Here is a 23,680-nt window from a genome sequence, read left to right as displayed (position 1 = left end):
TGTTGATTTGACAAAAATTTGGTAGCAAATCATTGAAGAAAATTTTCATGTGGTTTCTAACACATCTAGTGAGGTAATAATAATAATGAAGATGCTGGTTGATTGGATGCAAAACATGCAAAAAAAGAAAAAATGTTCGTTGAAGCAAGATCCACAACAGAAATTCTTATCATAATTCGCACAAAGTCCTTCTATAGGTGTGTTTCAGACCATCATTAATAACTATTATGGTCCATGTGAGTTTAGCCAACCCTCTCTTCGTTAGGATACACAGAGGGGCAAGTGCCAGCCTTTACATGATTTCCTCTGGCCAAGCTATCGCCTATGATGATTTCGGCCAAATTCAGTAGCAAGGGGAATTAAAATTCTTTGGCAAATGTTGCCGATTATGAGGATTATGAGAATTTCCTAATGGTCAATTACATAGAAGAAGATGAAGAGTAAGTTCAATATTGATGAAAGTTCTAATGATCTTGGGAGCAAATAATATCTCAATGATCACAAGGGTCCCAAATAAACCGATTGTGCAAGCTTGACTCTCTATGTTGAGACTGAAATGAGTAAAGTTGGACCTAATATAGATGTGGGAAAATTTGATAGAGAAAATATTAAGATAGACAAGAATCACTCTTTGCTTTGGTCTAAATTTAGTATAGAATAACTTACTCTTGCCTTTGATCCTTGATTAGTCAAGCATGCTCTAAAGGCTAACATACTTTTTGGAAGGCACCATTTATAACTTGCTCAAATAGGAAACCGTTCAATCTAGGAAAACAAAGGTAATAAATATAGTTCACACCTGAGGGTAAAAGATATAAATAACTAAAAATAATAAATAATAATAATAAGCATTGCAATTGCTTATTTTCACGCATCAAATACAGATAAATAAAGTAGTCGCAGAAGGCATTGTTTACAGAATCTTTGTGCATTCCCTTAAAATATAGTGACAAGAGCCTACACATGTGACAGACAAAAAATTAGGAGGTGGCCACTTATCTAGTCACCTAACAACTAAAAAGGAAGACAACCTAATCGAGGCATTACCAATTGTTGCTTAGTCACCTTAGGGAATAAAAGGAAAGTCGCCTAGTTAAGGTGAATCACTTGTCGCCCTATCGCCTTAGTGACTAAAATGAAGATGGCCCAAGTAAGGTGAATCATTTAGCACCTAGCATTCAAGGAACAATAAGGGACCATCCAAGCGAGACAAAAAGGATAAGTCAACTATAATGATTAGGCTCCTTAGAATTTGGAAATTTCTTGAATTTATTATTAATGTTTTTTATGATTAGGATTAATGTCTTTAATTTATGATTTTTAATTGATGTAGAATTGACCTGAAAGGAACATAAACATGTATAAATTCTATTGTAAAAGGACCTTTAACCAATTTCATACATTAGTATAACCAGCTTAGTACTAAATAGACGACCTTTCATCATTTACATAACCAATCACCCTATCACAATCTCTTAAAAGTTGTTTGACACCAAAAACAAACAAATAGAACCTCATTTGTTTTAATAAAATAGTAAATATGTTTACTTTCCTTTTTAGAAAATCACTTACTAAAACAAAATAACGAAGTTTGATAGATGGAAGATGAGATCCCTTTACAATAGAATTTGAAGTAAAAAAAAAATTTAGACCATGTAAAATTAATTAATTTTTAATTTAAAAGTAGTGGAAATAAGGATGATCTTTCAAGTTGAAAATTGTTTCATATTATTTCTGTTTTTTTATTTTATTTTGTATAATGAAGTAACATATTATGGCGAATTTGTTTATACTACTAATTTTCCTCCTTGTTATTATTGAGTCAATATTTGGAAATCTATTCTCACAATATTTCAATTAGCAATATTTTTTGCAAATTAAATCGTTCATTATATGCGCTTTTAATTAAAATTAAAATTGACCACATGAATTTAGAATATAGTAAATTGGTAAAATAATTATTACAAGGATGGAAATAAGCCATTATTCAATTAGATTTTTGAATTTTTTTAGTTTTAGAAATCCAAACTAACGTCGTTGCTTTTCAATTTTTAATTTTTGTTTGTCCACAAAAAATAATGGTGGTTATATGCATGTATTGAGATTCTGTCCTTTTGGGCATTAGGGCAAAAGGATTTGCCCTAAAAAACAAATGACCTTGTTGTGGGTAGCATAAAATTAACAAGAAATTACAAACATATGAAGTGGAACTAGCAAAGGCATGAAAGCATAAAACAAGAAGAAAACCTCTAGTTAAGGGAGCAGCGAGCATCCAGCCAGGTAATAATATCATCAAGGACGGCAAAAATTCTGTCATCAGGTTCCCCTTCTAAAATGCTGTGATAACCATCTTCATAAAGCTTCAGAGTTTTATCCTTGCTAGAAGCCTTCTCATAAAGAAACTGGCTCACTAAGGGATCCGTTACCCTATCTGCGGCTCCATGAAGAATCAACAATGGAGACGATACCTGCACACAGAACCTCTACGCATGGATGGCTTGTTTGGACATAATGAATCCCAACCAACACAAAAATGGGAAATAAAAATTGGAGAAAAAGTACATATAACAAGCACTGACCTTCTCCACCTGCGACTCAATATCACGTGTGGCTTTCAAGAGCTCCACTACAGTCTTCAATCGCATTTGATCAGAGTATGAAAGCACATTGTAGACAGCCTAAGAAGGATGAAAGCATGCATTAATGTTCACATATTTCTTTCAAAAGAAATAAATTTTATCATGTTCAGAAGTAAATTTTGAGTTGTATGTCAATTCAACATTTTTTGTCATTTTTATTAAACTTTCTGTAACCAAGAAAAATATTCTCATTTATTTTCATCTTGAACGAAGGATTTTCCCCATTCTATTGATGGTTATTTTTCTGCCTTTTTCTTGAAAGGCTTGTTCTGAAAGTATAGTTGCCATTGTAATAGGCAAATTGTGTTCTCATGCATGACTTAAAATAAAAGGCAGAGCAACAAGAAAGAGAATCGTGATTTCAGAAGCTAGACTAATAGAGAATGTTATATGAATATAATGTGTGTAACTCTGCAGACTAATAGAGAATGTTATATGAATATAATGAGTGTAACTGTGTATCCATGCACTAGTATGCCAGTATATTTAACTCCTATAGATCAGGTAGCCATCATTATATCATGTGTTAATTTTCTTTATTTTTTTAACAAGTAATTATGCATACACCTTAACAACACACACACAACCCAAGACCCAAGTCCTTATAACCCCCTACAGCCTATGGGGAGTAAGGCAATGAGCCAATTGGACAAGAAGCCTAGAGTGTATAATATGAAAAAATGAATAATACTAAACAAGTATTTTATGGGGAAAAAAATCGACTAACCATTTCCCTTTTCCTCGAGTCTCTGAATGCTAGCTCTGCAAGATCTTTAGTTGGGAAAATCTTCGCCTTTGGCATAACTTTAGACAAAAGAGTGAAAAAGTTCAAAACTGGTTCCGGAGGTTTCACATCCTCTGCAATCTTGGCAGCAAATCAATGTCAGAAATTTTACCTCAGCAAATGACACAGGCTCATTGCTCCAAACACAAAATTCAACCTTATAATCTCTTAATAATCACCTGATCAATCAGTTCAGCATAACTTTGGCATGCAATGTATGTCTTACAGTCTGTTTGTTTCACAGGATTCATATAAATATAACAGAATAAGATGGGAATATGAGGATACAATAATTTAGGAAAGAAAAAAAAAATCACTCAATTGTACATTTCCACGCAACATAAAATAGGATAGAAATTTACACTCCTTTGGTGAAATTTGAGAATAGTCATTCTTTGTCAAATCCTTCGTTAAGGACTAACAAAAGTTTCTACATTGCTATTTATGATAATGACACTTTTTTCGTAAGCTATCAAATCCTTATATTATGACCATTCTATTATTAGAAATAGACATTTTGTGAACCAAACGTAATAGTATCCCACCATCTAATCATCTTTCCACAAAGATCACAAGTGAACATGTAGCAAAATGCACAAAATTGTCACAATGTTGCATTAGTTAACTTTTTTTTTTTTTTAAGGGTAGCAAGAGGGATAAAAAAGAAGAAAAACAAAAATTGAAATGTCTATCTTTTGCCATAGGCAAGTTCATTGCCCTCCTTTGGAAATCTTGAATGAAGTTTCGACGGTTTCAATCACACAATAAAAGAGTTATTGAATGCAAAAACTTGTTTTAATAGAGTTTCAAAGAAAAGGAAAAAGAATATTTCCTATGGTAAAAAGCAATGACTTAGATTTGGCAAAAAGACACAGGCCCGAAATCTTTTCATGAATCCAAAGGTTTGTCCAAAAGACATAGATCTCCCTGTTTCAAAAAATATTAGTGCCAGGGGAGTCTTCATGGAGGCTTGATATACATGGGCAAGTACCAACTTGATCCAAAAAGCTTAAGCATATTGAGTCTTAGGTCCAACCATGTATATAAGCACCCATCCTTCACTTTATTTTTTCAATGTAGGGGACAAACTCACAAGTGGATTTCTTAACAATCTCCCCCTCACTTATGAGTTCCAACTACTCCTCTTTGAATAGAAGTTATTACTTGTCATGCAACCAATTAGGAGTCATTACTCAACCATGGGAAAGCACGAAAACATGAGAGTTCGCTCATCACCGCTCCATTTTCACGTCTACATCCACAAGAACACATGCATAACACTTAAGCCCAATTCCACTTCCCCCCCCCCCCCCCCCCCCCCCTTTCTTGAGCGGAAACCATCTCCCTTGTGACAACAGGTCCAATTCTCCAACAGTTGCTCAAGTGAGTCATACCCCTATGCGGCTGCACCTTACATACCTTAGACAATATTCCACATGCCTCCAAATCAATTTACCTCTCACGTCTTGACCCTATTCGGATTCATCTACCAAGCCTAGATGATCCTTATTAGTCACAATTGCACACTTGGTCCTTCAACTATTAGCACATAAGGAGAATTAACTTCAAACCTCGACTTTTACAATGTCGCTTGTCCCAAAGTTATGAACCGTCGACTCTAATACCACTTGTTAGCATTAGGGGAGTTTTCATGGGAGCTTGATATACATAGGTGAGCAACAACTTGACCCAAAAGCCTACGCCTATTGGGTTTTGAGCCCAACCATGTATATAAGCACCCATCCTTCATTGTATTTTTCTAATGAGGAACAAACTCACAAGTAGATTTGTTAACAACAATTCCACATATCTCCCCTAACATTTGATTTTTAGGGCACTTTATCCCTCTTTAGGCTTTCATTTTGTCAAATATAAGGGGGAAGACTTGCATCCTTTTGACAAACTTAAGGGAGGTCTATAGAAATTTTTGATAACCTAAGGGGGAGGGGGGGTTCATTTTTTGAAACCTTAGGGGAGCTTCACATCTTTTTCTCGAACCTCAGGGAGTCAGTGTCTTTCACCCAATTTCTTAAAATAGGCATCTCTTCACTAAAAACAAATGTATTGCCACTCAAAATGCTAGAAATGCTAAACCAAGAAGCTATGGCTACTCCAAAATCTAGAAATGGTATGACTTGAATTTAATTGTTTCCCAATATATGCTAGGAACAACCAAAAATGACATGGATTGAAGTTAAGCAAGCAAATTTGTTCGAGGCAAATAAAGAATGACACAACAACTCCTGTAGCCTAAAGCCATAAACTAATTAAATACCATTTAAAATTTAATAATTTATTGAAAGAAAGAAACAACATGCTAATGGATGTTTGAATCCCACCAGTCTAACACTAATGAGTTCGGATCTTTTTGTCATTAAGCAATCATCAAGTTTTTTTTTTTTTAATTCAATTCTTGCACAAATTATATTACTAATAGGCTAAAAGAAACCAAAACCCAAACAGATAGTGTGACATTTCATCATTCAATAATGAAAAAAAATTAAGATGAAAACATCGAGATTTTTTAAAATTTCAACATAAATAAACTTGAAGTCAAACCCAAAACAAATTGGCAAAGCAATTTCATGAATTATAAAATCCTAGGAATGATGCCCCAGGGCAGAAATTTAGGAGCAATACTAGCAGGTAGATTACTCTCACAAAATGCCAACAAATTTAATAATTATAAATTATGATTCCCTACAATGAACCATGAATACAGGAGCAATGATGGTCTTACTTTACACATTGGGGCTACAAGGATCACTCCATCCCATTCATGTGGTTCTTTCAAATGTGCTTTGAGAGTAACAGCTCCTCCCATGGACTGACCGAAAATGAAGCAGGGCAACCCCCTCAATTCGGGTCTTCCTGCCAAAAACATGGGCAAAATCAGCAACAAATTTTAGCCAATAACCGAAATCACCATAACAATGGTATGACAAGAATGATTATGATAATAGCAATACTTGAGTACCAAACCTTTGATTTTCCTATAATGTTCAACAACAATATCAACTAATTCATCAAAGCTTGGGATGTAACCATGCAATCCTTCAGATAGACCAAAACCAGGATAGTCCAAAGCATAAACGCCATAACCAGAAGCAGCAATTCTCTTGGCAATACCTGAAAATCCAAACTTTCCATATATTACATACAAAATTAAATCGAATGCTATGATGAACAGGAGATGTGAAATTACTTCTAAGGCTACTCAAAGTAACCTTTTCCATGAGGACCAATCATCACAAACCTTCAAAGAAGAAGGTGCAAGTGTCCCCATAGCCATGGCAAAAGCATAAAAAACCTTTGATTTGAACACGAGGTCCTGGCAACCAGCTTTTGCTAAAAATTTCCAGACCCTTTGAGTTTCTCTCATACCTCTGAAAAAGCAAGAAGAAACATCAAAATTTAAAAGAAGCTTCATTACTTTCACAAGCATAATCTCTGTTTTGTTTCCAAGAAAACTTTCCAACACAAAATTTTGACTCTCAAAGAGTAAGCCAAAAATAGTTGGTTCGGAAGTAAAGTTGTTTTGCTTTCCCGGATATTCGATTCCTCTTCTTTACGCACATGTTTCTCAGATACCAAACAGAGCATTAAAAGAGAATTTACTTGAAAATTGAAGGAAAGAAAAAAAAACAGCATTCTTCCTTACCTCCTCTGTCCTGATCCCAGTTGTAGCCACCTAGCCACAAACTTAAACACATTCAAAAACCAATTGAAAAAGAAAATCAAGAATAAAAATTCTCCAGGTCAAACTTGAACTTACCTTGAACAAGCAATGATCTAGCTGCTGCTGGACGTCAAAAAATGCCGACCGAACGCGCCTCCGAGCGGGTGCGAAGTCCAAGTTCTGGGATGCGATCGCATTCATCTCCTCGCTCACACCTTCTATCGCCAATTTCTTCTTCGCCATGACTGCCTGGCGAGTCTCCACTGCTAATTTTCTATTCGTTTTCCGATGGGGAAAAAAGGGTGTGCGAAATTTTCGGCTGCCGGTGATCGGAATGTCAGATTTCCGGCGAAATAGAGATAGTTCAGAGGGTACGTATGCAGAAAACAGCTCCATCATTTGCCTACGGCGTCGTCACGGGACGCGTCGAGTCATGAGTGTAGTCCGAAGGCCAAATAAATGACTCGTGATTCACGAGGACTATAATGGAGGCTCTGGAGCTGGGTTTCCTGGTAGTCTACCGGAGTCTCCTATTCATTATTAAGTATTAATTTAAATTAAGTTTTAATTAAATCATTCAAAATTATATAATTTATTATTTAAAATGCGATACAATTAGACTATTTAATTATTTCTTTCAAAAGGAAGTTTCAATCATTTTTAAAAGATTAATGAACAATTTAGAATAATTTATTAAAATAATATACTAAAACATAAAAATTCTTCGAGTTTTAATTACATAAATGAGTACTTTCATGAACTTAAATTATGATAGTTGGTAGATTAATGGAGATTTTTTGTGTTAAGTATGAATATATTTATCTATAAAATTATAAAATAAATTTAAAACAATCAACTTTTTTTTTAAAAAAACCTTAAAATTCAATACATGATATTTTTTAAAGTTGCACAACACTCATGACCATGGTTACAAAAAAAAAATCTTATAAATAATCACAATAACTTAAAAGTGGACATTAGAAGTATTACATTTAGCTGTTTGTATGGTTCTCAAAGTATTAATGCATGCTAATAGTGTATAGGGGTGGCAAAACGGGTCATGACATGTCGGGTCACCCGTGATCCACCCATTTAAAATGGGTCCGGATTTAGAAAAATTAACTCGTTTAATAAACGGGGGGGTCATGGGTTGACCCATTTATAAACGGGTCAATTGGGTTTGGGCCGGGTCACCTGCTGGGTGACCCGTTTATTGGATCCTTTATATATGTTATGAACCCACTAACCCTAAACCCACGGCCGTCCCGTCCACCCACACAAAAAAACCCTAATCGCTCTCCTCTCATGATCTCACTCTCATAGTCGATCCTGCGCCACGGCTGCCTCTTGCTGCTCCTCTAGTCCTCCTTCCATTTCCGTAGAAGAACGTGAGCTCTCTTGTAGGCGGAAGGCTCAAACACTCAAAGATGAAGGGTTGCTGCTGGTTTGAAGGCTTGAAGACTCCAATACGAAGGCCTCCTACTAGTTTTACGCTAGTTCGACATTGTCATGTGCTGCTACTTCGTCTTCTTCGTGTGTGACGCAGGCAAAGAACGAGAAGCCTTCACTGTGCTACTGCTGCTTCTTCTTCTTCTTAGGCTTCGTCTCAGACTCCCGAATCTTCGGTGTTCCTTGATTTTGGGTTTAGAAAATTTGAAAATGGAAGGGCTGAAAATTTGGGTTTGCCGTCCTCCTTTAGGCTTCAACCGAGAAATGAGAGATGAGAGACGAGAGATTAAGAGATATGTTTGATAATTTAATTTTTTTGCTTTAAAAATCTTCTCCTTCTTCCTCTTTGTTGACCTTATAGGTCACACCCGGTTTTGATCATGACAAATACATGTTGTATTTGATGGCTATCTAAGGATATGTGTAGGTATATATTTGGCAAATCAAAATAATGGCACTTGAAGAAGAGTCTGAAGACCCTGAAGACCATAATTGTGTTTGTATTTTAAATTCATTTTATGTAATATGGGTCAGTAATAGTAACTAGGATATATGGTCTGTAATAATTATCTGCATGTCATGCATATAAGATATATTGTAAGCTCAGCAACAACAACAACAAAACCAAGCCTTAGTCCTACTAAGTGGGGTCGGCTATATGAATACTTTTTCGCCATTTTATGCGATTATGGACCATTTCTTTTGATAGATTCAAAAGATATTAAATCCTTACTCACTATCTCCTCCCAAGTTATTTTAGGTCTACCCTTACCCCTTCTACTGCCCCCCACAGTAACTAAGTCACTCTTCCTCACAGGTGCACTATAAGGCCTACATTGCAAGTATCCATACCATCTGATTCATCACTCCCTTATCTTATCTTCTATGGAAGCTACACCTAACTTACCATGAATATATTCATTCCTTAATTTATCTTTCAATGTACTATCTCCTCCCAAGTTATTTTAGGTCTACCCCTACCCCTTCTACTGCCCCCCACAGTAACTAAGTCAATCTTCCTCACAGGTGCACTATAAGGCCTACGTTGCAAGTATTCATACCATCTAAGTCATCCCTCCCTTATCTTATCTTCTTTAGGAGCTACACCTAACTTACCACGAATATGTTCATTCCTTAATTTATCTTTTAATGTTATACCCCTCATCCATCTAAGCATCCTCATCTCGGCAACTTTTACTTTTTGGATATTATGTTTCTTCATCGCCCAACATTCCGATCCATATAGCATAGCTTGTCTTATAACTGTCTTATAAAACTTCCCTTTCAATTTTAAGGGTATTCTATGATCACATAGCACACTTGAAGTACTTCTCCATTTTACCCAACCTGCTTTAACTCTATACATTACATCATCTTCAATTTCTACTTCAACTTGCATAACAGATCCCAGGTATCGAAATCTACAAGTGTTATTTATTTCTTCATCATCAAGTTTAATTTTGTCTCTAATATTCCTCCTATCATTATTAAAATTATATTTCATATATTCTGTTTTATTTCTACTTATCCTAAAGTCACTAGATTCCAAAACTTCTCTCCATAATTCTAACTTAGCCTCTACTTCATCCGTAGTTTCGTCAATTAATATAATATCATCTGCAAACAACATACACCATGGAACCTCCTTTTAAATACTCTTAGTCAATTGGTCCATCACTAAAGCTAAAAGACAAGGACTCAAAGCAGATCCTTGATGTACACCTATGGTAATTGGAAATTCTCTAGTTTCTCCATCTATAGTCCTTACACTAGTCATTACTCCATCGTACATATCCTTAATGACATCGATATACCTACAACATATACCCTTTTTTTCTAAAACCCACCATAAAACTTCCCTAGGTATCCTATCATATGCTTTCTCAAGGTCAATAAATATCATATGCAAGTCACTCTTCTTTTCCCTAAACGTTTTCATATATCTTCTTAAAAGATAAATAGCTTCTGTGGTAGATCTCACAGGCATAAAATCAAATTGACTTTCTAAGATCTTCGTTTCTAACCTTAATCTTTGTTTAACAACTCTTTCCTATAGTTTCATTGTATCACTCATAAGTTTAATTCCGCGATAGTTATTACAATTTTAAATATCTCCTTTATTTTTATATATAGGTATTAGAGTGTTTTTCCTCCATTCATTTGGCATTTTCTTAGTTTTTACAATTGTATTAAATAAATTAGTTAACCATATAATTTCGTTATCACCCAAGCATTTCCAAACTTCAATTTGGATGTTATCCGGTCCCATAGCTTTCCCATTTTTCATCTTTTTTAGTGCAAACTTAACTTCATTAACTCTAATTTTGCGAATAAATTTTATATTTTTAGTCTTTTCCTCATTTGACAACTCTAAGTTTAAGCCTTCTATTTGGTTTTCATTAAACAACTTACTAAAGTAACTTCGCCATCTTTCTTTAATATCTTCGTCCTTAACCAAGACAATATTATCCTCACTTTTTATGCATTTTACATTTCCTAAGTCCTTGCTCTTCCTTTCTCTAGCTTTAGCAAGTTTAAATATATCTCTTTCCCCTTCTTTTGTACCTAATTTATCATACAAACTATTAAATGATCTATATTTAGCTTTACTAATGGCCCTTTTTGCATCTTTTCTTGCCTCCTTATATTTTTCAAAGTTATCTCTATTTCTACATTTTTGCCACGTTTTATACCAAATTTTTTTTGTCTTTATGATTTTTTGTATATCTTTATCCCACCACCAACTTTCTTTGCTATTCGAGAATCTTCCTCTTGATTCACCTAAAATCTCTTTTGCTATCTTTTTAATAGAACTAGCTAATCTATTCTAAAGAGTATTTGTATCTATCCCATCCTCTAAGGTTCAATCCCCATCTTTGATCATTTTATCTTTAAATTTTATTATGTTTTCTCCTTTTAGGTTCCACGATCTAGTTCTCCTACACTGGTATATTTTATCCATTTTCTTCCATTTTTTAATACATATATCTAACACTAAGACTCTATGTTGTGTGGTTAAGCTTTTACCTGGAATAACTTTACAATCCTTGCATGATAAACAATTTACCCTCCTAGTTAAAAAAAAAAAATCTATTTGACTTTTATTTTGTCCACTTTTAAAGGTTATTAAGTGTTCTTCTCTCTTCTTAAAGCAAGTAATCATTATATTAAAATCATATGACATAGTAAAGTCTAAGATCATCTCCCCTGACTCATTTTTGTCTCCATATCCATATCCTCTATGTATCCTCTCATAATTTTTATTATCTCTTCCAACGTGTCCATTCAAATCTCCTCTTATAAATATTTTCTCAGTCCCTAGTATGCCTTGTGTAATACTATCCATATCTTCCCAAAATTGTCTCTTAAGATTTTCTGTTAAGCCAACTTGAGGAGCATAAGCACTAATGATATTTATTATCTTTTGTCCTAATACCATCTTGATTTTTATAATTCTATCCCTTACTCTAGTTATATCCACAACGCTATTTTTTAAGTTTTTGTCTATAATAATGCCTACTCCATTATTACGTTTTTCTTTTCCAGTGTATCAAAGTTTAAATCCTGATTTATCGATTTCTCTAGCTTTCTCCCCCACCCACTTAGTTTCTTAAAGGCAAATTATATTAATTCTTCTTCTAATCATTATATCCACAATTTCCATGCTTTTCTCCGTAAGTGTCCCTATATTCCGAGTTGCTAATCTAATCCTAGTTTTTTGAACTAACCTATTTACCTGCCCATATCCAGAATGATGCAGGAACTCTCGCATATTTGACACTGTACTAGGGCGCTGACACGGCGCGTCGCTTTGGGGCGACGACCTAGCCCACCCTCGCCCACTTTTTGCTACACTCGTGTGGTTCAAGTGCAATGCGTCGCTCATAAGGGACAAATATCATTCATAATTAGGTGTGTAAAAGGGAATGGAATTGAACATAATAGGGAAAGAATGAGAGAGGGCGGGCGACCGAACCCCTGGAGTTCAAAACTCCTCGGGCTTTTGAACTACTGGAAAGTCAGCACCTTGGTTCGAGCTACCAAACCAAAATGAACACATCGCCCTCAGGTGCCCGAACCCTTTGAAAAAAAAAGTTCACCAACTCGGGTTCCGAGCATTTTAGTTCAAATCATGCCCTAGGAGACCAAACTCTTGTTTTCGGGCTATCGACCCTAGAACCCAAGCACCCGAACCTCGGAGCAAATGTTTCTAACTTTTGTTCGGGCTACCGAACCTAGACTCGGGTGACCGAACTATTTAAAATGCTTTTCAAAGCTTGGCCTATTTAGGCGACCGAACCTTGGTTTAGCCACCCGAACCTTCTCGGGTAAATTAATATTTTACCGAGGTTAAATTGATTAAATATAGTTAATATTTCCTAAGTGCTTTTAAAATTTTCTAAGAATTCCCTATGGGTCCTAAACGGTTATAATTTCACCTTAGCCTATAAATATGAGTTCATTTGTGTGGATTAGAAAATAATTAGCAAAAATCATTAGTGCAAAATCCTCTATTTTTCAAAAACTCATATTGCCCAAATACTCTCAAATACTTATTCCCTTGATACATTCTGATATTGTGAGAGCTTATTGAGTGTGCTTGTGATTACTAGATACTACTAATACTCCCACTATTCTTGTTTGATTGTGTGATTCATTTTTGGAGAGTTTAGTTAAGTTTATCCCACAGATTTCAATATTATAAATCTTGTGTTGGGATAAACTAACAAGATTAGGGATCTTTGCATTGTCATTGCAAGATTCCCTTTACTTTGATTTTGTTGTGCAAAAATATTTTCTACAAGTTATAATATTTTTCAAACTACTCTTGAGCTCATTACATTGAAGGAAAATATTTTGAATTAGTTTGAATATTTGATTAAGCATCTTTGAAACTCTGATTGAACATTGAGATTTGATATTAACTTATTTCAAAGATATAGCTTGTTTTGAACATTCTTGAACATTCTAGTGATAATATCTTATTGTGTGTTGTTTACACAAATATTCACATCACTGAGCTTACATATTATATACTGTTGATGTGCTTGTGATTGATTACATTGGTACATAATCTGCTTTGTTGAGAAGCATATCTGTTGTATACAAATTTGATTGAGAAATACTGTTGTATTTTAGGCGTGGCCTGAGGGGGCGGTAATCTAGTCCAGCAAGGATTGTCTATATAGGTAAAGGTTAGCCCTGTGCTAATTGACCTTATTGACTCTATGAGTCCAATCCTATTTTGATAATGACAAATCACTTGGTATTTGATCTGTGCATTGAGATTGTGAACAAGAACAATATTTAGCATGCACGAAAGGCTAGAAAGTCATGGAAGCCATGAAGATTAAAGTATATACATCTCGGCACGATCCATGGAACTAAAAGAGTAGAAGAATGAAGATGCAAGCGGCAAGTTCAAGATCATCATGGGAATGGGTATTTAGAACTAAATGTATTTACATAGGTCTGTAATAGTAAGTTAGGAAAATGTCTGTAATAATCACTGCATATCATGCATGTAGATGCAATAAGCTCAAAAGACCTTAGAAACACCTTAGGTCCTTGCACATACACATAAGATAGTCCCCAAAATCACATATATTATCAGGGGAATTTATTGAAGTAAAACTGAACTTATAGGGTAAAATCAATGGGGCTTCGGGCGACCAAACTATGGTGTTCAAAACACCTTCGGTGACCGAACCATTGACCAGTTAGCAAGTTGACTTGGTTTCGGGCGACCGAACCAAAAGGCTAGTAGCGTCCCCGATCAACCGAACTTATAATCTGACTTTTCCCACCAACTCGGTAGCCCAAACTTCACATTCAAAAATGCCTCGGGCTACCAAACTCTGGACCAGGTGACCGAACCTTGAACATAATGGACATCGTCTTCGGTCAACAAACCCAACCCCCACTCAGGTCGAACTTCAAAAATGAATTTTTTCCATTGTGTTTGTTCGGGCGACTAAACCGTGGATCAGGCGCCCAAAACTCTTGAGTTGTTTTACTTTTTACCACGGTTAAGAAAGGTTAAACGGGGTTAATTTTCTTAAACAGTTTTAAAATATTTTTAATAATTACCTCTATGTCCTCAACGGTCAAAATTTAGCCCTTCTCTATATATATGAGCTCATTTGCTTGGATTAGAAAACAATTAGCAAACTGATTAGAAAAAAAACTCTTTGAAAAATTTCCAAGTCCTATTTTCTCATACTAAGCTCATACACTCAAATACTTTCATTCCTTTGAGATATCTAGCATTGTAAGTGTTTTACTCATTGGGTATTATTGCTAGAAACCCTCACATGTTCTTGTGTATTTGATTTTTATTTGAGGGTTAAGCAAAGACTTTTTCCCCTTGATTATATAGTAAATCTTTGGTTGGGAAAAATTCTCATAGCCTCATAGGTCTTTGCACTATTATTGCAAGACTCATTAGGGCTTATATTTTTGTGTGCAAAAATATTTTTACAAGCTCAGATTTGAATAACTCCTTGTGCTTGATATTGAGAAAACTATTTTTGAAATATTCTAAATTTCCATTAGCTTGAATCTTTGAAACCCTAAACTGAGATTGAGATTTTATCATTACTTAGCTTCAAAGACTTGTTTGTAGACACACTCTTGTGCTTGATTTGAGATAATCACTTTTCTGAGTGTTGATTGCACATATACACCATTGAGCTTATTGTTCTTACATGATTGATGTGTTCTGATTATTAGTGGTACAAATTTGCTTGATTGAGAAGCATTTTATTTGTACACATCTTGTATTGAAATACTGTTGTATTCCAGACATGACCTGAGGGGGCAGTAATCCAGCTCGAAAGGATTGGTTGTAAAGGTTGAGGCCAACCCTGTGCTAATTGACTTGGTTGTATTTAGGTGCCGCTCCACCCATTAAGTGAGCCCATAGTGTAATCCTTGTACTGGTGAGCCAAGGTAGAGATGTAGGCAGTTTACCAAACCTCAATAACATTTTTGGTATCGTCTCTATTTATTAATTTACCATGCATACTTAATTAAATCACTTGTGCAGTTTAATTTTCGCCGCTGAATATATATATATATATATATATATATATATACTGATTTATTTTATACGCACTTGATTGACCCTAGGCTTGTGTAATACCGCAGCTAGTGGATTGACCTAGGGGATTAAATTTTAAAATACCAATTCACCCCCCCCCCCTCTTAGGATTACTCTAAAGCTAACAACGAGAGTCTACTGAGCACCACTAGGTTTTGCGCCTATTCCTAGACCATTTAGAGAAGGTCATCAGGTACCTCGAGGCGAACAACAGAGGAATATCGCCCCAACACAAGTCTACGCGCTGACACCGGGGATGCTGAGGCGGTAAAAGATGTTATGACAAGTACAATTTCAATTCTGTCATTTACAGCTACTGCTTTGTTTGATTTAGGGGCGACTCATACTTTTATCACTCAAGAGTTTGTTAAATTTTATGGGTTAGAAATACAACAGTTGGTGTCAGTTTGTTAGGGGCTACACTAACAGGGGTTGTGGGGATATGTGAGAAGGTACTTAGGAAATGTCTAGTATGCATTCAGGCGAGGTCTTTATTAGCTAATCTGATGGTCTTGGATATGCATGGGTTTGAGGTGATATTTGGATGGACTAGCTAGCTGCCCACTATGCTAATATTGACTACAATCAGAGAGAGGTAGTGTTCAAACCTCTAGGAGGACAAGAGTACAGATTCGTGGGGTCTTGTGTGCGCACCCCACCATAGTTGTTATTCGCCATTCAAATGACGCGGTTGTTACTAGAGGGTTGTTAGGGATATGCGAACTATGTGAAGGAGATATTAGAAAGGGAGTTGAGGTTAGAGGATATCCCGATAGTGAGGGATTTTTTCAATAGCTTCCCTGATGATTTGCCAAGACTACCTCCTGATCATAAGGTAGAGTTTGTTATTGATCCGGTTTCAGGGACAACGCCGATTTCAAAAGCGCCATACAGAATGTCACCAGCAGAATTAAAAGAATTAAAGGATCAGTTACAGGAACTATTAGACAAGGGATTTATTTAGCCCAGTGTGTCACCCTGGGGAGCGCAGGTATTGTTTGTGAAAAAAAAATATAGGTCGATGAGAATGTGCATCGACAACCAACAAATTAATAAAGTGACTATCAAGAATAGATACCTACTTCCCCGCATCGATGATTTATTTTACCAACTATAGGGGACAGAGATTTTATCAAAGATAGATCTACGGTCTGGGTATCATCTGGTAAAAGTTAGAGCATAGGATATTTTAAAGACGACATTCAGGACTCGGTATGGCCATTACAGATTCTTGGTTATGCCGTTTGGACTAACCAATGCTCCTGCAATGTTTATGGATTTGATGAATAGGGTATTTCACCAGTATCTGGACCAATTTGTGGTGGTATTCACTGATGACATACTGGTGTATTGAAAGAGCCCAAATGAGCATGAGGAACATCTGAGGATAGTGCTTCAGGAGCTGAGGGAAAGGAAATTGTATGCGAAATTCAAGAAGTCTGAGTTTTGGCTGAAGCAAGTCACCTTCCTTGGACACGTGATATCCAGGGGTGGTATCTCAATAGATCCAAGCAAGATCGAAGCGGTAGTAGACTGGATACGACCTAAGAATGTGCAGGAAATTAGAAGTTTCCTGAGATTGGCTCGGTATTACCGCAGATTTGTTAATGGTTTTTCTAAATTGTTAGGTCCATTAACGAGGTTGACCAGGAAGGGGGTGAAGTTTGAGTGGTTTGATGAATGTGAGCAGAGCTTCTAGGAGTTGAAGCAGCGCACATCATTGCACCAGTGTTGATGATTCCTATAAGAGAAGAGGGTTTCGTAATTTACAGCAATGTGTGACATAAAGAACTTGACTATATTCTGATGCAGCAGGGGAGAGTGATAGCGTATGCTTTCTGATAGTGAAAGAATATAAGAAGAATTACCCTGCCCATGATCTAGAGTTAGCAGCGGTGGTCTATGCACTAAAAATTTAGAGACATTATCTTTATGGGGGTAGGTGTGAAATTTTCACTGATCATAAGAGTTTAAAATACTTTTTCATGTAGAAAGAATTGAACATAAGGTAGAGGAGATGGTTGGAGCTGATAAAAGATTATGACTGCACCATCAGTTACCACCCGGGAAAGGCTAATGTGGTAGATAATGCCTTGAGCTGGAAATCAATGGGTGCATCAGTATCTATAATGGCGATACAACATTCAGTTCAGATAGATTTGGAGAGACCTGGGATAGAACTCATAGTGGGTGAGCATTATGAATTTATTCCCAATCTGGTGTTGCAGCCGACTCTACAGGAAAGAATTAAAGCTACTCAGAGGAGTGATGCAGAGTTGGCAAAGCTTATAGAGAAAATATAGGATGGTTAGGAGGCAGATTTTTGTATCTTAGATGATAGAGCCTTTAGGTTCCGTTCCAAGCTGTGTGTACTTGCCAACCCTGAAATTAAGAAAGTTATTCTGGAAGAAGTGCACTGATCCCTGTATACAGTGCATCCTAGTAGCACTAAAATGTATAGGGATCTTCGGGAGTCTTTTGGTGAAGCAGTATGAAAAGATAGATCGCTGAGTTTGTAGCACAGTATTTGACATGCCAGCAGGTAAAAGCTGAGCATTAGAGACTGGAGGGGTCATTGCAGGCGCTATACATTCCTGAGTGGAAGTGGGAGCCTATAGCGATGGATTTTATCTTAGTTTGGTATTTTAACCTAGGTTGTTAGGTTCTGCAGACTTTAATAAATAGAAGAATACAATACCAGAGTATAGGAATGGATTTTGATGAAAATAGTGGATGGATAGATTGAGATATGAGTTAGTTATTGTTAGATGATGCGATTGGAATTTAGGGTTCTGTCTTGCGACCTGGAGGCAGGAGTTCCATGGTTGTTTCTGTGTTTTTACTAGGGTGATGACTTTTGGAAAACCATGAATACTATCACCAGTTCTTGTTTCTGAGTGGTAGGATTGAATCTTAAATGGGGATTGAGTATGTTAAGAGAAATGTCTATAGCAAAATATCTTATGGGTTTTAGTATGCTGGGTGTGTTAGTGAGTTACGATGATAGAGTTACAAAAAAGTTTTATACCATTTGCAGGATGGATCCAGGGAGTAGTAGTGCACATGCTGGGGGTCATGATATAGGGCCTTCTAGTATGGGTGGTGGAGATCCTAATCTTATACTACGTAGCATCACCTAACAGGTGATGGCGGAGATGGCTAGAGGCTCAGGGGCGCAGAGTTACACGATTAAGTAGTTCACATGTATGAGACCCCCATCATTCTCTAGAGGAGCTGACCTACTTGTGGCTGAGAACTAGGTTTAGGATATAGTGGATATATTGGTATTTCTCCCGTGTACAGTTGAGCAAAAAGTACTGTTAGCGACATTTAAGCTGACAGAGGAGGCAAAGCGCTGGTGGAGATCAGCGAGACTGTTGAAGGAGCAGAGACCTGGCCCTGTAGAGGTGATATGGAGCTACTTTAGGGAGATATTTTTTGAGAGATATTTCCCCGCTACTATTAGAAGTGCGAAGGCAGCGGAGTTTCTGCACTTGACGCAGGGACTGATGACAGTACAACAGTATGCAGCTAGATTCATTGAGCTGTCTCGGTTTGCTCCGTATTTAGTACCAGATGAGGAAAGGAAGGCGAGGAAGTTTGAGGAGGGCTTGAGAAAGAGCCTGTTTGAGTAGGTTATAGGCTTTCGGGGCCAGAAATTTGCAGAGGTAGTCGATAGAGTTGCAGTGATTGAGAGTGGCCCTTAGAGAGGCACCGCAGTGTAGAGCTAGGGAAAGAGGCCTATGCCTTCAGATTTTTAGGCAGGGTTCAGCCGAGGGCCTTGGAGGAGCCAGGATGTTAGAGAAGGATGGAGATAGGGAGTGGAAAATCGGGCAGTACCAGGCAGGCAGATGCACCCTTCTTATCTCATTTGCTATAGGAGACACCCGAGAGAATGCTGACTCAGGGAGGTGATATGTTATCAGTGCCATCAGCATGGACTTATGGTGAGAGTCTGCCGAGCACCACCAGCTATTGTGCCTGTTCCTAGATCATTCAGAGAAGGTCATCACACACCTTGAGGCGGATAGCAAAGGAATATTGCCTCAGCACGAGTCTATGCGCTGACACCGGGGGATGCTGAGGCGGCAGGAGATGTTGTGACAAGTACAATTTCAATTCTTTCATTTACAACTACTACTTTGTTCAACTCATTTTTTTATCGCCCAAAAATTTGTTAAATTTTGTGGGTTGGAAACACAACAATTGGGTGTCAATTTGTCAGTAGCTACACCAACAAGGGTTGTGGGGATATGTGAGACGGTACTTAGGAACTGTCTAGTATGCATTTAGGGGAGGTCTTTTTTAGTTAATTTGGTGGTCTTAGATATGCATGGGTTTGAGGTGATACTGGGGATGGACTAACTAGCTGCCCACTATGCTAGTATTGACTGCAATCAGAGAGAGGTAGCGTTCAGACCTCCAAGAGGACAAGAGTACAGATTCGTGGGGTCTTGTGTGTGCACCCCACCACAGTTGTTATCTGCCATTTAGATGAGACGATTGTTGCTAGAGGGTTGTCAATGATATATGACATATGTGAAGGAGATATTAAAAGGGAGTTGAGATTAGAGGATATCCCAATAGTGAGGGATTTGTCCTCAATGTGAAAGCATAAAGGAAATATTAAAGATGTGCACGGGGGAAGTAGAGCATGTCTGGGTGGAGATGTAAGGGAAAAAAATTGAAACTAAGGAAAAATGTACTTTAAAATTAACTAAAAATAAAATAAAGTAAAATAAAATGAAAAGAAGGGAAGGAAAAACATCACAGTCTGTCTAACGGAGGCTCTAGAGGAATTTCATCTGATGGGTGCAAGTCTATAAATTGAACTGGTGAGTCTCCAAATTTGAGTTGCCACAATGAATCAGTCTATTTACCTACACACAAGTTAGCCTCAAATAAATCAATACGCTCTAAGGTACTAGACAAAACATGTTCAGACTGCCTTTCTTATTTTAACAAGAAAGGATCTTTATTCAGTATATTTTCTAGGAAATTCATTTCTTTAAGAACTGGTCTTTGAGGCAAAGTTGTTAGAACAGTTACCTTTGATTCTTCAGAAGCATCAACATTAAAATTTGTACATGGTTCATTGAAATTCAAATTCTCACCACTTTGCTCATCCTCTTTATCGGGTGTACCAATCACCTTATCACTGCGGGGATTTGCTTCGACATTGCACTCCTTGACATTTACTCCAGTAGAGAGTGACGGTTCCACAACTGCCAATCTTTGAGGATAAGGTACCATAGGTTGGTACTCCTTATTAGTCTCAACATCCTCATTAACCTACTTCTTCACTTTTAGGCTCGCTTCTTCTGATTTTTCTTTGACTTCATCTGTCTCAGTCGTAACTTCAGGTGTTGGGACAACTGTTTGTCTATCAATGAGTATCTCAGGTTGGGAAACTTTTTTTCCACTTCTCAAAGTAATAACAGCTTCTGCTGTCTCAAGAGAAACTTTATGTATTTGTTGCTGTTGGTGCTGGTATTCTTGAGGATTAGGCTGAGATTCTACCAAAAATTCAACTTTTTCTAAGATATTCAAATGTGTGCTCATCTCATTAATGGTGTCCCGTAATTCATTCATGGTCTGAGTATTAATCTGCATAAATTCCTGAAGTGTTTTAGCCATTTGTGCCATGTTATCCTCAAAATACGTCGTCGGTGGAACAGGAGCTTCATTATAATGAAATCCTAGAAGTGTGTTGATTACGCGTCAAAACTGCGTAATTGGACGTTTAACCCGGGCTTTATGGTTTATATTTTTAATTAAATATCCAAAATTGTCCAATATTTTAATAAAGTGTCAAAATCATCATTCTTGAACTTTATTGCACTATTTATGAAGTTTTGGTATTTTTTTTGTCGCAGGAAAATTCCCGGGAACCAAAACCAATACCTGTTCGTATTTCATATATAACTCTTCCGTCCGAGCTCCGATCGAGACGATCCAAATTTTTCAAGAAAGAGGAAATAATTATCTACAACTTTCATGTTTCGAGTTTTGTGAGATATGGGCTCCAGAAAAGTCATATTTGTGATGAACAGAGAATGAAAAAAAATAAAAAAATATAGCAATTCGGGTCAACTCCAATTGGGTCAAGTTGCCGAGTCGGGTGTCCTATCCGGGTCTAGGGCTTTCCCCCCTATCCTATTTAACTCTTCTCTTCCTCTTCCTGCCATAGGCAGCCCCCAGGGCTCCCCATTCTCCTCTTCCCCATTCTCCTTCTTCTTCTCCTTCTTTAGTTTGTTTTTTTTTTTTTGTTCTTTTAAATTCTGCTTTGCTCTCTTTCTCTTTTCTCTATTCTCTGTTCTCCTTCCCTTTATCCCTCTCTCTCTCGCTCAAACCTCTTTTGCCCATTGTTGCCGCAGCACAAAAAGCTCATACTGCACTTTGTTGCTCTCTCCGGTGGCCGCCAACAGCACCAGCAGATCCGTGAGCCACTCTCCCGCTGTTCCTTGCTCCATGCCACAGCCGCGAACCAACCCACACACAGCCGCAGCTACTGCCATGGCTCCGTGGATTTATTTCTCTCTCTCTCTCTCTTTCTTTTCCTTTCTTTCTTTCTTTTATTTACTTTTCTTTGAATCTTGGAATATTGAAGAAAGTTTAGTTTTTTCTAATGTTATTGGAGTTTTCTTTCTTTTTGTTTAAGTTGAGTAATGTTGGGTATTTCATTATTGTTAAATTAATCTCTTTGTTTATCTAATTGATAGTTATTTTAATTTAGCATTCTTAATTAAATTCAGATATTTTTTTTTGTCGAAATTCGATTTAGTTAGGGTCTATGATTAGTAAAGGTTGTGTTTTTATTGTGTTCTGTTATTGTTTACTTTTTTTAAATTTCTGTTGAATTCATGTTTGCATTTAAATTGTGAGTCTTGATTTGATCTCTTAATTGTGATAAAGGTTCGATTTTTAGTAGGTTCGGTTTTTTTTTTAATATGTGTCTAGTTTAGTTTCCATTGTGTGTTTTTAATTCCATGTTCTAGGTTGCCATTTTTAATTAATGCGTGTCCCAGTGTTTCCTTAAGTAGACTAGGGTTTTCATTATTGTTATTTTAATTCCATGTTTAAAGTTTCCATTTTTAGTTAGTATGATCTAATGTTTCCTTAAGTAGACTAGGGTTTTCATTATCGTTATTTAATTTCGTGCGTGATAGTTTTAGGACTTTAATTTGTGTTTTCATTTAAGTCTCCATAATCTTGAAAACCCGAATCTGAACTGAGTTCAATACCTTTTTAATTTCGATTGGAAGAAAGTAAAATCTGAGATTAAAACACATTCCCTGAGGAGATGATCTAGCCCTTGGGCTTAATATTACACGATAGAACTCCTATACTTAGGATAGCTTCCGAGCTGCTCATTTTTCGAGTGAGTCAAGTTTTTGGCGCCATTGCCGGAGAATGTCGGTCTTAGTCTCAAATTTGCGTTTTTCCTGTCATTTTTGTTAGTTTTATGAAAAAAAAAAAATAGAAAACAAAAACAAAAAAAAAAAAATTAGTTTTGAAAAATGGCTGCACCTGTACTGCGCACGATAATGGATTTTTTGCAGCTTGAATATGCCACTGCATCCTCTTCCACTGTTTTGCCTTATGACGAGCTTAATTTCATGATGCAGCGTGGGAGGACGTCATTGCTACCCGATTTCTACGGGACGGAATCGAAGTGCCTATATCAGCACTTAGCAGAGTTTGAATGAACCTGCAATATGTTTTTCTCTCATGCTAAAACTGATGAATCTGTTCGACTAAATTTATTTCTTGCTACTTTGCAGGATAGGGCACTGATCTGGTTTCATTCCTTGAGACCTCACTCTATCATTAATTGGGTTGATATGGAGCGTGAATTCCTGCATGCATTTTGTCCATCACAGAAAACTCAATTTCTGCAGGAACAGATTCTTAATTTTGTGCAGTAAGATGACGAGACATTTCGGGCTTACTGGAAACGATTCAAGGATCTACTACGCACTTGTCCACATCACGGGCTTGACTCATGGAGGTTAGATGATTATTTT

At 36.7% G+C, this 23,680-nt stretch overlaps 1 protein-coding gene across 1 annotated transcript; it reads right to left on the bottom strand.

Moving 5' to 3' along the window:
- Positions 1–2,079: 2,079 nt before the first annotated feature.
- LOC131154145 (caffeoylshikimate esterase) lies at positions 2,080–7,621 on the bottom strand. Its single transcript, XM_058106700.1, has 8 exons — positions 7,199–7,621; positions 7,085–7,114; positions 6,680–6,809; positions 6,406–6,552; positions 6,164–6,294; positions 3,367–3,504; positions 2,580–2,678; positions 2,080–2,468 (listed from the first exon to the last, which is right to left on the bottom strand). The coding sequence occupies exons 1-8, from the start codon at positions 7,499–7,501 to the stop codon at positions 2,250–2,252; spliced, it is 1,197 nt and encodes a 398-aa protein (XP_057962683.1). The 5' UTR covers positions 7,502–7,621; the 3' UTR covers positions 2,080–2,249.
- Positions 7,622–23,680: the final 16,059 nt, after the last annotated feature.

This window comes from Malania oleifera, chromosome 4, assembly GCF_029873635.1.
Source record: "Malania oleifera isolate guangnan ecotype guangnan chromosome 4, ASM2987363v1, whole genome shotgun sequence".
Lineage (NCBI taxonomy): Eukaryota > Viridiplantae > Streptophyta > Magnoliopsida > Santalales > Ximeniaceae > Malania > Malania oleifera.
The sequence above is the reverse complement of the archived record's forward strand: the minus strand, read 5'-3'. Positions and strand labels throughout refer to the sequence as shown.